This window comes from Bombyx mandarina, chromosome 23, assembly GCF_030267445.1.
Source record: "Bombyx mandarina strain Sakado chromosome 23, ASM3026744v2".
NCBI lineage: Eukaryota > Metazoa > Arthropoda > Insecta > Lepidoptera > Bombycidae > Bombyx > Bombyx mandarina.
Window position 1 is genome coordinate 7,527,166 of NC_143229.1, and position 18,647 is coordinate 7,545,812.

The 18,647-nt window shown below is 38.1% G+C and overlaps 1 protein-coding gene across 1 annotated transcript in view; it reads right to left on the bottom strand.

The window, feature by feature from the left end:
• The window catches only part of LOC114245610 (uncharacterized), a 141,256-nt gene that overhangs the window by 103,235 nt on the left and 19,374 nt on the right, over positions 1–18,647 (bottom strand). The window contains exons 2-3 of the mRNA XM_028177842.2: positions 16,065–16,808; positions 15,739–15,971 (exon numbers count right to left, since the gene is read on the bottom strand). Coding sequence (XP_028033643.2) covers positions 15,739–15,971; positions 16,065–16,720 — 889 coding nt within the window. The 5' untranslated portion in view covers positions 16,721–16,808. The remainder of the gene's footprint in view (positions 1–15,738; positions 15,972–16,064; positions 16,809–18,647) is intronic.

An 18,647-nucleotide genomic window follows, 5' to 3' on the forward strand; every position in this document is an offset into this window, starting at 1 on the left:
ATCCAATTGAGGTGACGGGGGACTCACTAAAGTCATTTGAAGACTGTAAGAAAAGCCTTTGTAACGCAGCTTTACTTGCTCATCCTGACTGTGATGCCAAGGTGAGCTTAGTGACTGATGCGTCTGACTTTGCTATTGGTGGAGTATTACAACAGCTGAAGGACGGAAATTGGCAACCTCTGGCATTCTTCTCTCGTAAGTTAAGCCCATCGCAACAAAAATATTCACCTTACGATCGAGAGCTTTTGGCAATTTACGAGAGCATCAAATACTTCAGGCATTGGTTAGAAGCAACAACTTTTACCATCTATACTGACCATAAACCATTATGCTTCGCATTCCATCAGCGAAAGGCAAACTGTAGTCCACGTCAGTATAGACATTTAGACTACATATCACAGTTTTCGACTAACATACAACATATATCCGGAAAAGATAATGTTGTGGCTGACACTCTTTCCAGGGCTGGTCAAGTTGAAGAACTGCAAAATCCTGTCAATCTCGAAACATTAGCCAAAGCGCAAGATACGGACACTGAACTAGTGAATTTCTTAAGACGGCACACTTCGTTACAACTCGTGAAGCTAAATATACCAGGAAGTCAAAAACAACTGTACTGCGATGTCAGCACGCCGACTCCCAGGCCTCTGGTGCCAAAGCACTTACGGAAACAAATATTTGAAAGCTTGCACTCATTAAGCCATCCCGGTACAAAGGCTAGTGCTAAACTAGTAGCTGAACGATTTGTATGGCCTTCACTCAGGAAGGACTGCCGTGACTGGGCTAGAGCGTGTTTATCTTGCCAACGCTCAAAAATAAATCGACATGTTTGCTCACCGTTAGGCACCTTCGATTTACCAAAAGCAAGATTCAATCATGTACATCTAGACATCATTGGACCGTTACCTCCTTCCGGTGATTACAAGTACTGTTTAACAGCAATTGATCGTTTTACCCGGTGGACTGAAGCTATACCACTGACTAATATTACGGCCGAATCAGTAGCAAAAGCCTTCTTATCGGGATGGATTGCCCGATTTGGTTGTCCCACTGACATCGTCACTGATCGCGGCAGACAATTTGAATCAGCACTATTCGAACAACTTTCCAAATTCATAGGGTTTAAACATCGCAAAACTACCAGCTACCATCCTCAATGCAATGGTCTCATTGAAAGGTTTCATCGGCAGCTGAAGGCTGCTATTACATGTCATGCCGACATCAACTGGACTGAAACTTTACCAATCGTGCTCCTCGGCATAAGAAGTGCTTTTAAGGAGGACATTCAGTGCTCGTCAGCCGAATTACTATATGGTGAACCCCTGCGCCTACCAGGAGAATTTTTTGGTCATAAAACTGACAAGCATGACACGGATATAACTGATTTTTCAGCCCGCATCAGGTCATTTGCCAGCAATTTACAGCCAGTCCCAACATCACATCATTCTACCCAGAAGATATTTATCTACAAAGATCTTGCATCTTGCTCGCACGTATTCCTCAGAGAAGACGCAGTCAAACGTGGATTTCAACCGGCGTATAAAGGTCCCTACAAAGTTATTAACAGAGACAACAAAGTATACAAGCTGTTAATAAACGGAAAAGAGATCAACGTTTCCATAGACAGGATCAAACCAGCTTACTTATTAGATAGCAACACAGAAAAAATACCTAAGCAACTCTATGATGAAAAAGAAAGTCTGGAATCGCCGCGCTCGTCTCACAGAACAAGATCGGGTAGAAAAGTCACATTTCCAGACTACTATCGCCCATCCTGAGGTGGTCTCTGAGGGGGAGTGGTGTGGTGACTTACACATGATTGCGTAGTTCACAAGTCTTTGTGTGAACGGCGCGAGGTGCGCCGTCGCAGTTTCCTGCGCCAGTCGTCCGCAGACCTCTGACCGCGAAGCTCACGTCACATTTACTCGCACACGCCTGTCTCGATTGACTAAGTTTATGTTGAATGTTTAGTGTGTATAGTTTTACGTCTCCTTCTTTGCCTGGACTTTTTCTTACTGTTTGCTGTGAATTATTCAACTGTGCTTGTGCTTGTCGCTTTTCTCCTTCTGATCGTTTTTATGTAATAAATTGCTGTGTGTGTGTAATTGGACATAATCATTCCGGTAACGGATCTAAACCCCATATTATCTGAACCAAGACTCACGCAGAAGACCCCATAATACTATTCAGTAGTAGCTTTGCAGTTTAGTCAATAAAATAGAGTTTTAAAGTATACGGCACGACACTTTTGATAGTCATTTTTGGTCAGGGTCTTCAGAAATACTAGAGGTACGTACATCTAAGCGCCTGCTTAGCAAAAATAACACTTACAATTTTTATTTGAAGAATTTCATATACATTGTATCGGGAAACAGCACAGAGGAGAGATTACTCCAGCGCTACATGCAATGTGGTAGAACTGGTCTCCGGAAACGCATTGTGGATGACTGATTACTCTCATGACGGCTAACTGAACTGACCCCTGAACATAATACAACACGACAACGGCTTATCACTAACTGAGCTTGTCTGATCTTCTGATGAAAATAAGAAAGAAAAAAAAACTTGAATTATGACTCTGTTTTATTACTTAAAAATGTAAATTTATTTATATAGGTACAAACCTTTTAGATATTATTGAAACAATGTAATTATAATTGTTCGAACATTTTAGTAAAATAAATAAAACGAGTATAGTAGACGAGAAAATATCATTACCTTATTAAGGGCGGACTCAGGCTCTGTAACTTATTCAATAGGCTATTGAATATCCTACTTTATTATAATATTATCTGAGCTAAGGAGGCAACGCCCAACAAAATGTTATTTCATAGCGATTTCAGGAAAGATATTCAATTTACGTAATAATAAAGGCGATGCGAAAAAAAATCTAAACAGAATACACATTGTTTTTACGTATTATGAATACGTTTTAATATGCGAAAATTAATAACACGAAAAATTCACAACGGGCAGTGACTTCTTAATATTATTGATGTTGTCATTTTCGTTTTTAGGGTTCCGTAAATAAACATTAAGATTTTTAGAATTTTGATACGTCTCCCTGTCCATTTGTCTATTTATCAAAGATGCTCGGCCAAACTAATTAATGGGTATACTGTTCAGAAATGTTAAAGGTGAATGTCTAATGAACGTGTAGGATTTAAAAAATGTATATTTTTCTTTCTCTCTTTTTTTTATAATTTTGACTTTTGTGAGGTAAGTTCATTTTTAGAAACAGAATTGTTTTGGTTGCACGATGTTTAGAATTGAGCAAATAAATATATTACTATATTTATTATTTACTTAGAATTTTACCGTAGGCATTGTTTTCATATGGGTTTTGAAACTGCCCTTTAAACAGTACAAGTCATTATTGTTTTTTTCTATATCTGTCAAATCTATAAATTTATTGTAAGCCCGGCCGTGCTCCGCTGTTACTATCGTCAATCATGTGGAAAACACACCAATATTTTGAAACTACTTTAGCGCCACACAACAGGACCTTAGCCTTCTCCAGAAGCCTGGTGTGTCAATAAAACACGTATTAAATTTCATCACGATCGAATGAATGGCTTATGTGTACAGCACACATACAAATATGCAATTTTATTTACACGCAAAGATAAAAATATTTTTTTATATCAGTATCATTAGTACATACTCACGCAGGCTGCAAAAAACATCTCAGATAAGAACTTGATTTACGAAAACATTACTGACCTTTGCGTAACTCGTTGAAAATAACCAGATGTTTGATTAACGAAAAAAATCTGAACCATTAACATGGATGCGCTTCGTAAATGTTCAATAACCCGAATCATACAGTTCAAAGGCGTATAGTGATTTTTTTGTTAGTCTTTTCCTTCATTAATTGGAATAGTTTATGAATGGCACAGTTATAAATGAACTCGGTTCTTGATGAATATTAACTAAGCATCTAAGCGTAGAAAATTGTGATGTTACCTCTTTCCATGTGTTTTACATCATACGCAAACCTCACTCATATACTAATTTTTTTTTTTTTATTTTTTTTTTGCTTGTATGGCTGGACGAGCTCACAGCTCACCTGGGGTTAAGCGGTTACTGGAGCCCATAGACATCTACAACGTAAATGCGCCACCCACCTTGAGATATAAGTTCTAAGGTCTCAGTATAGTTACAATTTCTCAGTATATGTCATCGATATATTACTTATATCGATGGTATATTATGTAGTTACAATTTCTCAGTATAGTTACAATCTCAGTTATTGTACAATAATCGAATTAAATAATGTTTATGATAAAAAATCAAAGCTCAATTTACTGTTTTCAGATGAGTTTTGATAGCAGAGTCGTGAATTTGGGGATGATGATCATGATTGATGGAACATTCTTGGTATGCAATGAATACTTTGGCCTCATATTCCAAAATAGCGCCTTAATATCAGGTGGGACTTGAAGTCATATGTAAATTTCACAGCCATTAAGAAAGACGCCGAAAAACAAAAGAAACTCATAATTTCACAACTTTGCAATGTATCCAGTGTTTATTTTTCACAAAGCACATCTCTTGCCTATCTCTGAAGTCGGTTGAATAAACCAGTATCATTTTACAACGTCTTATTATAAAAGTCGTCCGAGACGAAAATAACGGAAACTTGAAACTTTTCATTGACAACTCATAAATCATGAATGTTGCGGATCATTGGGGCTAACTTTAGCTTCGGCCTGTTTATCTTTACAAAATTTGTTTAATGTTTACATCATTGCCATTGTCTGTATCACATTAATTATTGTAATTGTATTCTAAAGTTAAATTTCGGGTAAGCAATGACGTCGGTAAATATTATTCAAATATTTTCCGCAACACAATTCAAATTTCGACCTTATGTCTCAAGGAAATCATTTGCGTGTGATCGTTTTGATATCTAAAGGCTCCTTGATTAAAGCTTTAAATAAAATTAGAATTTGATAAAAAAGTTTACCAATTTTTATACCTTTTTCAAACAGCGAACAAGGGTCGAAAACTAACATTGACATGTTATCACAAGCAATCGCGCAAGCACCCCTTCTTTTCAACATGAGTAAAAACTGCATGTATGGGTATTGCTTAATCTCAGCAATATTATATTTTGTCGTGGAATTAAGAGACAATTTGGACGGTTGGCTATCTTGTGAGCCCGCACAGAAATATAATCTTTTATTGTTATTCCATCTATTATATATGTGTATATGTGCTTTGTGGAGAAAATGGTCAACATTCAATATCTATGAAATTATTTTTTATTTATCGATGATACTTATTCCTTCATCGTCGAAGGTTAAGTTAAGTACGTAGTTCATTAGAAAAATGGTAGCTGGTTGTGGGATTCGAACACTGACGTAGTCGTATCGCTCGATATAAATTTTTCGGGCATCTTATCTATTAGACCACGACGTCTTCAGATAAATTGATAATTAACTGAAAGGAAATTATTTAGTATGATCTTTCTATTATTAATAATTCAACACTTAATATTTTGGATACGTAAAGAACATTAATATTTCCAGCCATTTATATGTGTACAAAAATTAAATGTATTCAATTAAAATAAAATAAACTGAATTTAATAAATCATATTTTAATGATTACATTAAATAAAGCAGTAATTTAATGTTAACTAAAATCTTCCATTCTAAATAGTGGCAGTCGCGTGGGTGTCTCAAAAAAAAATTGACCTGATTTAACAAATGAAAGATAATACGAAGTTCATTTTTTAAATTTACAATTTAGAATTTATTTCGGTACAAAATATTTGTGGAATTTCTATGTGCATTTTTATAATAATGGATCACGGGCGGTAACCGGTTCTGACGTAGATGAAAAGTAGCTTCATTTTTAAATTGAAACGTAGCCTTTAATATTAAATTTTTTTTTTTTTTTTCTACAGGAGAAAATTGCCGGATCCCCACCCGCGCGGCAGTTGGGGTATGTGGGAGTTGAACCTCACTAAAAACTCCTGCCGCTCACAACCGGCGCCCTACCTCGGACCGGGCCGGAGCCCAGTCGGGGCTATTGAAACGGCGGGACAGGGTTGACGCAGAGCACATTACATCCATCCCACCGTCCCACGGACGCCGGACCGGTGGCCGCCAGCGACACGACCACCGGTTCCCTCGTTCAGCGGGCCGAGAGCCCGCTTTGATGGCGCCGCGTTACACCTTCCCCCAGAGCGGTCGGGGGAACGCGGTCTACCATCACCCGGCTTCGTATTGCGGGTGGGCGTGCAAAGCACGCCACCCCACGTCTGGGTCTCTCCCCGCACAAAACGGGTGGGACCCCTAGCTCTTAGGGGGCCAGGTCACGGATACGACCCCGGTCCCGACCCCCTGCTCGGCGGCGGCGGGTTTCTGCGTAGTGAGGAGAGCTTTTGCCTCACTCGCCCCGCCGCCTCCTTCTGCGAGATGGTGCACTCGCAGAAGTCGAGCATAGCCTTCCATGACTCATCGCTGCCAAGCATCGACGCCACGACGCCAGGCAGCGACAAGTCAGGTCCTATCTTTGCGACCAGGACACGGCGCTGCACCTCCCACGCGGGGCAGACAGCGAGCGTATGCTCCGCCGTGTCCAGGTCGTGTCCACAATGGTGACACCTCGTCGTCGGCTCAGCCCATATCCGGCGCAGGTACTTCCCGAAGCATCCGTGCCCGGTCAGCACCTGCACCAGACGAAAGGTGAGACGTCCTTTGCCACGATTCACCCAGTCATCAAAGACCGGGTAAACCGCCTCGACGGTCCGTAGCCCCCACGTGGGGTTGGCCAATCGCCTCGACCACGACTCGAGCACGGACCGCCGAGAATGGGCCTTCTGCGCCCGCAGCTCACTTTCGGGGAGACGCGCCACGCCCCGAGCACGAAGCTCGCTGCGCCACCGATAGTCGGCAGCGAGCGACTCCGCCTCCAGCTCCCATGGCGGCGTCCCCGCCAAAACACACGCCGCCTCGAAGGAGAAGGTGCGATATCCGCGGATGACCCTGATGGCAACGGTGCGCTGCGGCCGGCGCAGGAACCGAGCCATAGTGGCCCGGTTGCGCGGCTCAGCCCACACAGGTGCACCGTACAGGGCCATCGATCGCACCACCCCCGCGTAGAGGCGGCGCACAACCTGATCCGGTCCCCCAATATTCGGGAGCAGCCGGCTCAAAGAACCGGCAGTCCTCATCAATCGGGGGACCAGCTCCGCAAAGTGAGCACGAAAAGCCCACCGGCTGTCCAACACGAGGCCGAGGTACTTCAACTGCACCCCGACCCCTATCCGGACGCCTCCAACCACGATGTTTTATTACACGATGTTATTCTTTCACGGTGGAAGTCAATCGTGAACATTTGTTAAGTACGTATTTTATTAGAAAAAATGGTACTTACTTCCCTGCGGGATTCGAACACCGCTGCATGGCAACATACGAATGCACTGAACGTCTTATCCTTTAGGCCACGATGACTTTACAGTAAAATTGGGCAGGGTACTTACCGGTGTGGGCTAACACCATGCCTTACCACTAGAGGAACATGAAAGGCGAAATTTATGAAGCGTAAGGTTATTATGGTAAATTGCATACTAATTACAAAATTTTATTGGCGTTGTCAAACCCAGCACACGTGTAAACAAAGTGCACTCTTTTAATTTATTTACGAATACATTTTTTCTTCTTCTGTCTACCGAAATAAAAATGGATACAATACAAAAGTATTATTGTCAAAGTCATTATCAGATATAGTCAGCTAGTCATCAAGTCCAATCATTCAAACTTTTCTTGGGGCTATGTGCAATTGATGCTAAGTATAGACGAAAATAGGACGGTAGTAAAATTTCTGTTAGTTCGTGTTCAGTTTTAATTTATTTGTCATTAAAATTTTATTTCTGAATTTGTCACTGTTTACTGCTTTCTATGAAATCGTGATGGTGTCTATCAGATACATAGTTCAACATTTAATGACGAGGCAGTCTAGAGAAGTTATTTGTTATATACCTACATTTTTTTTATTGCTTCGATGGGTGAACGAGCTCACAGCCCACCTGGTGTTAAGTGGTTACTGGAGCACATAGACATCTACAATGTAAATGCGCCACCCACCTTGAGATAAGTTCTAAGGTCTCAGTATAGTTACAACGGCTGCCCCACCCTTCAAACCGAAACGCATTAATGCTTCACGGCAGAAATAGGCAGGGTGGTGGTACCTACCCGTGCGGACTCACAAAAGGTCCTACCTCCAGTGATGCATATATTAGTTGTTAAGATAGGCGAAGATCATGAGCCGTGCTTGCATAGTGTTATTGGGTTCAAATTGATAATTACTGCATAAGTCAGTCGCACGTCATCACCGGCTTGCATCACTCTTGTGCTATGTAGACATCTGTTTGTTAATTAAGGCTAATAAAAATCACTACATAGTATAAAACAAAGTCGCTTTCTCTGTCCCTAAATCTGTCTGTCCCTATGTATGCTTAAATCTTTAAAACTACGCAACGGATTTTGATGCGTTTTTTTAATAGATAGAGTGATTGAAGAGGAAGGTTTATATATATAATAACATCCATTAAATGGTGGAGAAATCAATAATAAATTACAGTTTCCGAGGCGAAGCGAGGACGAGTCGTTTTTTTTTTTTTTTTTCCTATCTATGCTGATAGCCTTGAGAGGCTATTTCAGCTTCGCCCTAACGTTTGTAGGTGAGCTCGCGGGGCTCAACCGGAGAGTTGCTAACACTGACCCTAGCAAGAGCAGTGCTTCGCAGAATCTACCACCGGATCGGAAACGCGACCCACTGAGAAGATCCGGCGAGAAACTCAGTGGGCTGTGTCTATGGGTTAGTTCGCTCGTCGAGCCCTTCGTCGCAAGCGACGGGTTCGACGAGGACGGTGACCGGTGCTTGTGGTGCCTAAAAGCACCGTTAATGGATCGGGAGGATCCGTAATGACGTGCTTTGGGCGACGTCGACGGTTTACCATTCGGTCTACTGGGTCGGGTATGTAATTTCCAGCGGCTACGATGAGAGGGTTCTCATGTCGTGCCGCCTTCTCAAAATGGCGCAGCGATGCCGACTGTAGATACTTACTAAAAGAGTCGAGCTCCAGGTCATCGTGGAGATCCACATTCCTAAGGAACCAAGGCGCTCCGACGGCTATCCTGCAGAATCGTGATTGAATAACCTGAAGGGATTTCAAGTGGGAGCGGGCTGCGTGAGCGAACACTACGCTTGCATACGTCATGACGGGGCGTATACAAGTTTTGTAGAGAGTTACCTTATTACGGAGGGACAGTTTGCTTCGACTACAAAGCATTGGATAGAGTCGTCCTAGTATAAACGCGGCGCGGTCGCGTACCGTTTTTATATGGGGACGGAATGTCATCCCTCTGTCGAGGGTGACGCCTAGATATTTGACCTTCGAGACCCACGGTATGGGCTGGCCAAAGAGAGTGATGGGACTAACGGCGGAGGTGTTTGCGCGCCTACTACGGAGTGGGATGCTCGAAGTGATGTTCGGAGGGCGACCCCTTTTGAAGAGCACCGCTGCGCTTTTCGTGGGGTTGATGTCAATTCGCCACTTCCGGAACCACTGTCCCATGGTGGCTACTGCGATCTGGAGTCGCCGATGAAGCAGCGACATCTTCCTACACGAGTAGTAGATAGCCGTGTCATCGGCGAAGAGCGCTAGATGGGTCTCCGGAGACCGGGGTATATCATTGATATACAAACTAAATAATAATGGGGAGAGCGCGGAGCCTTGCGGGACTCCGGCAGTCAGTTGACGGGGACGAGAACGAGTTCCCTCTACTCGATATCGAAACGAACGGTTCGACAAGAAGTCTCGTATGATGAGCACGAGTCTGTCTGGCACTCCCATGTTGTACAGTTTATAAATTAAACAGGACGGGTCGCTAGTCTTGAATAAACTTTGTACTGTGTTTCTATTCTCGTCCCCATAATAATTAATCTAGTTGATTCGCGTTGCGGAACGTGATATTATGCGAACCCAATCGAATTTCACCCAGACCCTACTGCACACACTGAAATCGGTTCTTGGGAAAATCTCCACAAGTCACAAAGAGGATGCATCCTTAAATCGTTTTCTGATCAATATTTTATCTGTTAACTTTAGCGCTGACAAATAAAAGGTTTTGACATAATTGATTCATTTTCCAAAACAATGTTTTCAGCTTATGACGCTTACTCCCTGTACAAAATTAGTTTGAAAGTAAGGTGGTGAAAATATTTGAAAAAGAAATGAAATCGTCATTATTGAATATTTTATTGTTAAGACATTCAATTGATTTTTGTCGAGATGGATGTCGGTATACACGTCGTGATGTCTATGAACTTCAGCGATACCTTAAAAGCAGATGAGCCGTAAGCCCGTCGACTTACAATCCCTGGTTAAAAAATATTACTACTTTTCTATGTAGCCTGGTAATATAGCCTAGCTATATAATCGAGTGAGTCTGTTATACAGTTTGTAATTTGCTATTACATAAGTTTTTTGGATCGTTTCCCGAGAGAGGTAAATGACCTCTGATAAAGTTAAGTGTTCCGTGTAAGCTTAAACACAACATTTTTTTCGATGTTCTATGTAGGTAGTTTTCTTTAACCTCATTAAAAAAATGAATAACACTCCCGAATATATAATATTCTTGTGTAAATAAAATATTAAACTAACTAAATGACTAAATAATATACTTTATATGTAAAGCAAATGTTTTTTGTTTTCCCTTTTATAAATAAGCTAATCTTCTTAAATATATTTTCTTATATTTAAATAATCATAGCTTTTTTGTATTATTTTTGATAGAGAGGTAATTTCACGGCCAACTGGATATGAAGTGAAAAGTAAATACCGCAGATATTTACAATGTGAATGTTGCCACTCAATACGACAGCTCTATCCTGAAAACCGTAAAACATGATCTTTGGGCATAGAAATTGGGAAGATGGTGGTACTCACACAATTCTTCAAAAATATTTAAATTTTTATAGACCTTAACGATATCCCGCAATCTTATGTACAAGTAACGTTATTTATCAGATAATGAAATAAGGAAACATTATCAACTGTCATGCTTTAGTAATTATGTCAATATTAATTTATTCGAAATTTCTGATTTTAATTCGATATATGGATTTTTTTATTTATTACGTAAAATGAAACGGTAGCGTTGATGGTTTATCCAAAATTCGGAATGGCAAAAAATTTCTCAATACGGATTTGAGGCGGAACCGTTTAGCAATACTGTTTGTGTCGCCACAATAAACACGTCACGTTTTTACCAGTATAAAAACGCTACCAATATTGGCACTTTGATTTATTCGCTTGATAAACGTAGATAGGCCATTTGTTTCCTATATTAGATAGAGACAGAGATGCGGCGTTCACCTTGAGATCGCGATTTTTGTCACAATATCTTGTTATGAGTATAGATTTTATCGGAAAATATAAATCATTCAGTAAATAATTTTGTTAGTTCATTGTTTGTGTTAGATATCATAGATTAATGTGTTTGTGTGTTTTATTAATTTTTTTCGAAAATGTAAGTTACACAGCTACACTTTATAATAGACAATGTCCTAGTTTTAAATGCGGGTTCAAATAAAATAAACCAATTTGATTATATCGATCAAAATATAAATGTGTTTATTTCCGTAGCTCAATAAAAATATTATGTTCACTTTGAGTACCTATTGCGAACCGAACACTTAAAATTGAGACGTAAAATTGTTTATTCGTGGGTAATTTTTTCTGTTTCAACGTATTTAACTTCATAGTGTAAGGATCAATTTTCTATGATTAATTTGTTTTTAAAACGAAATATTTTACTGAAGAAAGCTACATATATTTTCTCATAGCTCGGTGCACACTTTGATAACTGGTAGTTGATATTAATTCTGAATATTTTAAAACTCTTCCTAACAAAATGTTCTATGTATAATCAATCATAAATAATATCTAAAAATATCAAATCTCAATGTGAATTATTTCAACATAAAAACTTCCAGAAGTATGTTTCTTTTTAAAAATAAATGCGTCTTTTGATATTTGAACCTTTAAGTAAACGAAACGTCCATCAAACAAACAAGATTTTAGTATCTTTTACTTCAAAATTATCGTGTTTGCTCATCAATCAGCCGCGACAAGTTAGACAATATTTGAAGGCACTCACGATAAAATTTGCAAATATTCAGTCTAGGATTTTCGAGTAGGCGCCTAAATATTTGTCTTAGTTTTCTGTACTCTTTACATCTTATCTACGTTTGGTTATTAAGATGTCATTCCACATACTCCAAACTACAAAATCTCGAGATAGTATTTTGTGTAGAAAAGAAAAATGTAAACCACAATGGATTAACAAAAAATTATGTTAATCCAACTGTCGAATGTTCCGGATATTGCAAAAAAAAACAAAAACAAAAAAAAGTATTTATTATTATATACTTTATACGGATTATATTTATATAAATATATTACGAAACGAAGATTATTATATATATTTGAAATGCTTCTATATCATCGTACTCGTATTTGTAAGCTAGATCAAATTTTTTTTAGAAACGGATTGATATTCTGGATCCTGTATGTACTGAAAAGCATATTTTAATGTGTAATTGCTTCTCTGCATACCCGACTACCTAAAAGAGACCGTTCTAAGCGATAAGCGTAGGCTTAAAAAAACATAGATAGCAATTAAATAATTTTGTGTCATTTTAAGATTTATTGGTCATGTTTTTTTCAGGTAGCCTTTCAATAGAGTTAACTCGTCTCTCCAAAAAGTATTCACGATGTACCGTCCCATTAAATTTGACTCTTTTGATTGCAGTTTTTAGGTTTAGAGTTCAATGACATAAAAATAAGAGAATCGTTTTAATTTGATAAAAACTGTTTCTTATTCGATATTCAATTCACGTATTCAGAGAAGAAAGTTATCTAGTTTTAGTGCGAACCGATGATGTTTTGGTCACTCGACCCAGTTCCGAAGAACAAGACTTCAATAATTGGGTCACAACAGCACGAAGGCTTTGTCCTGCGAATAAATTGCTACCAAAAACTTTAAATGGCTCAAACTATCAAAAGAGTTGAATAGCAACTGTGGCACACGAATGTTTTGTAAAAAACATATACACTAATCTCTGGTTTCCATAGTACCGGTAATCATAGTTTGATGACCGTGTGCGATTTGTCTCGAATAATTTAGACATAATATTATTTATTTATTGTTGTACATTTAAATTTGGCTACGCACTTTACAAGAGGTTTCCTACCCAAAACCACAATTGATCAAAATTGGATTTAAATTGCTATTAATAAATATAATGTAGTTAACTAGAATATGGAAGGATACAGCACAGAGGCCAGAGCGCTATCAGTTATTCGGACTAGGTGATTCTCGATAGCCAGTCTCGGAAGCTATCCACGCTGTTGAGGGTTGAGCATGCTGCTAGAATATCGTGAACAGAACAATGTTACATGGAGCTCACGATCTTCAGCATTAAGGGGAACCAAACAAGAGGTCAATGCATTCGATATAACTGCTATCTATCTATGAGTGTATTTATTTTTACTACTGTTTATTATTTATTCACTACCCGTAGTAGCCACAGTGTAGGAGCTAGTATGTTATAAAATCAAAAAGATCGATTGATCCACTGCTAAGCACACGTTGTAAGCTATTTATAATAACTGATTGGCATGGAAAAAAGGTAAATTCTAAAATGTATTGAAATCGTGTCAGTAGCAAGACAAGTACATAGTAAGCCTGAAAAAAAAAAACAATATTTTTAGAAAATTAAACATGTAACTTTTGGAATGAAGTTCCTTATGGGACGATGCGAAGGGGTACCCTAACCGGGAAAAAACGTCCGTAACGTAATTTTTTTATTAGTAATGCATACAGTGTACGACTTAACTTTGTAATAACGTGCAAATTAGTAATGCACACAGTGTACGACTTAACTTTGTAATAACTTACAAAAAATAACATATTTTTTTATCATTTATTGACCACGATCTCAGAGCGTTCGTTTGCGCAATACACTAACTTTTATGCAAACAACCGTGAATGAAGTGTACCGCAATAAGTTCGCACGTTACCGAATGACCGTGGATTGTTGCGAAACCTCAATTTTTAGTTTTCTTTATACCTCGAATAGAACTTAAAATTAATATTTTTATAATAAGGAACTTCGTTCCTATCCGGTGTCCCACGACACCACACATCTTTTTTTATTTACGTAATATAATTACCGCAACAAAATTTTAAGTGCAGTCTTCAATATATTCAACGTTATACGACCAAGCTTCATCGTTCCAGAGCGTGCCAAAGGGTGCAAGCCAAATCCTGCTATTTATCTCAGAGTGAAGCCTCCAAATAGGAGCATTTAAACTTGTCAACGTCTTACTAAGCGCCTGGAAATTAATCTGCACTTCATTGTCTGATGTATCCACGACTCTCACTTCAGTTTCCTCGATATTGAATAGTAATGAAACATGGCGAGGCTGAATGGTACACAATGGTGTACATTGTATATACATACATAGCATATCGATATTACGTCGAACTATGCTGTGACTGTTATTACCTAGTTAGGCACTGACTGACGAGACACATCGGGCTACATTTATAACTTAATTTCAGTGTCCATCTGAAATGAAATTCGTATGACGCGACCGCTTCGAATTGTTGACATGAAATTAAACGGTTTGCGTCATTTGAATGCAACTTACCGAAATTGAAGACGTACATACTCGAATAAATCTAATTGATAATCTAATTGATAATATTTGTTTATATATGTTTTTATATGTATATATTTATATATATCTATATATTTATGTATATGTATTTATTTAAGTACTATGTATTATGTATGTTATATATACACATAATATATGTTTAAGTAATATCCCCTTCACACTACACCTACCAAGCTTCATCTCTGCACTCCCCTAAGGTAGACTGTTAGAGAATGCCTATGGCATTAAGTCCGCCTTTATACTTTCTAGTATAAGAAGTTATAAATAAATTTTCTATTATTATTTCAACTGGTATGTGATAAGTTTGTTGTTTTTCGTTATTCAAATGTTTGTGTGTTTTTTGTACGTTCACAGATTTCTCTGTTATTTGTGGACCGATTTTGAAAACTTTTTTTATGTATAGCTCTAGAAGTGGTTCCATTATAACACTTAATTGATATATTGTTACACTTATGAAGGCGTTTTCCAAATATAGTTTAATTTAATTATAAGTAACTAACTGACCCGTCAGACTTCGTAGTGCCTCAATCGATAAATAAAAGACCTAAACTTGTGTATAAAATAAACTTAAAACAAATAAAAGGAATCTGTCCGACGGGGGACACAATAAAGGAAAAATAAAATTGTTATTTTTATTTAATTCCGAGCATTTTCATATTTATCTACCTTTTAAACCATCTCTGGACTTTTACAAATAATTCAAGACCAAAATTAGCCAAATCGGTGCTGCCGTTCTCGAGTTTTAGCGAGACTAACGAACAGCAATTCATTTTTATATATCAGTAATTATAATTATTATTTTTTTCACCTTTTCGATATTTGTGGGGCTAACGTAAAAAAATGGTAACTTATATCTACTGATTTTCTCGTCGACACGAGTTCTCATACTAATAATAATCTTTCGAACAGTCCAGGTTAATATCTCAATTTTAATTACGTAATAATACTTGGAGAACACATTAAACACTTACCGTGAGTGTACAACGGAGAGACTCTGTATTTAACGGCCGCTGTACATGCAATGGCTCCCGTACCGCCTCCCAGTTGTAAGCCGTGCGATAAAACTTGAACAATAGTTCCGACGATAGTGATGGTCCAGCCCCAACCACCCTCAGGGTAGTAGCGACGCGCGAGGGTGAGCGCCGCTCGGGCCCTTAAAGCTGCCGCCGTTTCAGCTCCAACCGTCGCCCCAGCACTCGCACACCTATTGTACCACACCAATAAATTAAGATTTCACAGAGAGACGATTTCACAGAAAGGAATTGCCACGTCACTAAAAATAACACACAACACTAACCGACGGAACTGCGCTACTTCACGTGAAGCCTCATATCCTACACTCTTGGATCGACCTCGTTCACTAAACTTATTGTTCTTGTCCGGTGGATTAATGCGATTAACACTAGCACCACATGTGCACAATAAGTCTTCGGGGCGAAGTCTGTATGCGGGACGATACTTCGGTTTGTAGCGTTCTTGACAATCACACTCGGGCGTACGCCAAGATAAAAGTCTTTGCAGCAGAGTGCGTCTCCGTATAGAATTAGCTCCACGATCGATTCCTTTGGGCTGGCCTCTGTCCAGAGGAAACGACAAGCAACGGTCTGCCTCCTGTGAGTTGATCTCGGTTGTTCGATTATCATAGGTGATTTTCTTTCGCGTTTCTTTATTGTTGCATTTGAGGGTAGGAATGAAATTGAGCGTAATGGATTCTTTGTCCGTTTCACGGTTCGTAGGGTCGCTTTTCTTGGAGTGTCCATTTTTTATGTTCTTGACGTCTGAATGCAAGGATTTCCAAGTAGCTATAATTTCTTCACGATCGAGAGGAACGTTGAAATCCGATACAGTTTTAGATTCTGGAAAGTTTTCCACTGGAGGTTCAGAATGAGCTGTGACAGGTGCCACTCTGAGTCGTGAAGGTAAACTGTCAGACCGGCGCAACGTCATTGTCATCGTGAACTGTGGGTTTCATGTTTAATACTGCGAATTTCTGATTACATGTTTCTTCTTAAAATATTCGATAATTCTGCAACGTCGTTATCTGAAACAAAAACAAAAAATCTAATCAAATGGAGCAGCCATGTTTAGAATTTTTAAATTGTATAAAGCTTGCTTGGTATTGCAAAAATGGAGTGCAACTTTGTAGACAGACACGCGTGGCACGATAATGGCACTTGCAACGTTCATAAGCAAGTATTGCGCCTTGAGAAAATTGAGCCACAGCTCTTTAAAGCAACTTCCTAAAGATAACGTTTCTCTTTGATATCCATTCGAACGAGAAGTAATCTCTTACTTTCAGGCTTAATTTAGGGAAAATCGAATAGAAATTACGAGGATAACATTCCTCAAGCTCCCATGAATTATTCATCAATTTGTTAACTGTTATGTAAATAGAGAGATTTAAGAAAATAATGCTAGTAAATCTTTACGGAATGAATGTGTTTTTGCTTATGTTTACACAATTCTAATTTTTTAAAACAGCTTATTTTAATACAACAAATTAAAAACCATGAAATGATTTGCAAAGATTTAAAGACGGTTTCGTAACAATATTGTTTCAATTGACAAAAAAATAAAACGTTAAATGAAATTAGAAGATCACGGACAAACTTTGTGAGAATTGTCTCGGAGACAAAAGCTCGAACGAAAATACGTTTGTAACAACATTACTATAAAGTTTCGAACAATCGTCTCAATTTAATTTTCATCTCAAAATAATGAGATCGAAAAAGATTAAATTAAACAAAATTGCGAAGCTAAAGTCTGTCTCGGACTTTAAAATTTATAAAAAAAATATATTACGAAGACACCAAAGTTTTCAGACATCTTCAATCTGTTGCCTATTCAGTCAGTAATTAGATGAGTGATACGTATTGTTGTCTTACGAAAATAATTGAATTTCAATCTCATCAGTTCTCTTTCGGTACCATTCGATTGTCTCATGGTGACTTTGGCTGTGGACTTTTGATTAAAAAATAAAAGTTTATCACATGTAAATGTCTTATTTTTTGTTTTGAATAATCTGTGATATTCTACAAGTTCTCAAATGATAGTACTATTTTGTTATAAAATAAGCAAATAAACTCGCTGCTCTCTTAATGATTAATGTGTGTATATATTATGTAGTGAGCTAGGCCTTCAAGTCAGTACTACACGCCTGAATAATTCCTGTCGGAAATCGGTGGGGTATCCGAGCGCTCAAGTTTATATATATTTTTTACATTGAAAAATATTTGTAATGGGCTAAATTTCTTGGCCCGTTCATTATACTAGTATTTACCTATGAATCGATATTTGACTCCAAAATTATAACAAGATTCTTTATATAACATGTGCTGTAAATCTTGATATTTTGAAAAAAAATTACTGATCTTTCCCAAAAATTAATATTTGTAATGGGCTAAATTCCTTGACCCGTTAATTGTACTAGTATTTACCTATGAATCGGAATTTGACTCCAAAATTATAATAAGATTCTTTATATTATATGTGCTGTAAATCTTGATATTTTGAAAAAAAATTACTGATCTTTCCCAAAAATTATATATATTAATATCATAGCTCGTTAATATTATAGATGGAAAATATTTATAAATTTCCTATTGTTATATACGTATAAAAATGTATGAAGTGTACCACAATACAACATTTCATAATACAGAAACGTACGATTGCATCATTTTTTAAATATTGTTGTATTTGCTTAGGGAAGATCGAATGAGCCAACTTGAAAGTGATATTTCGATATGAAATTATTTCTTTGACAGTTCAAAAAATGAATGTGATATTCAATCATACGTTCAACGAAATGTAAACAAGTGCTTAATGACAATGAAATCATTGTTATTCAACTTGCAGGCGGTTTTCGAGTGATGTCCAT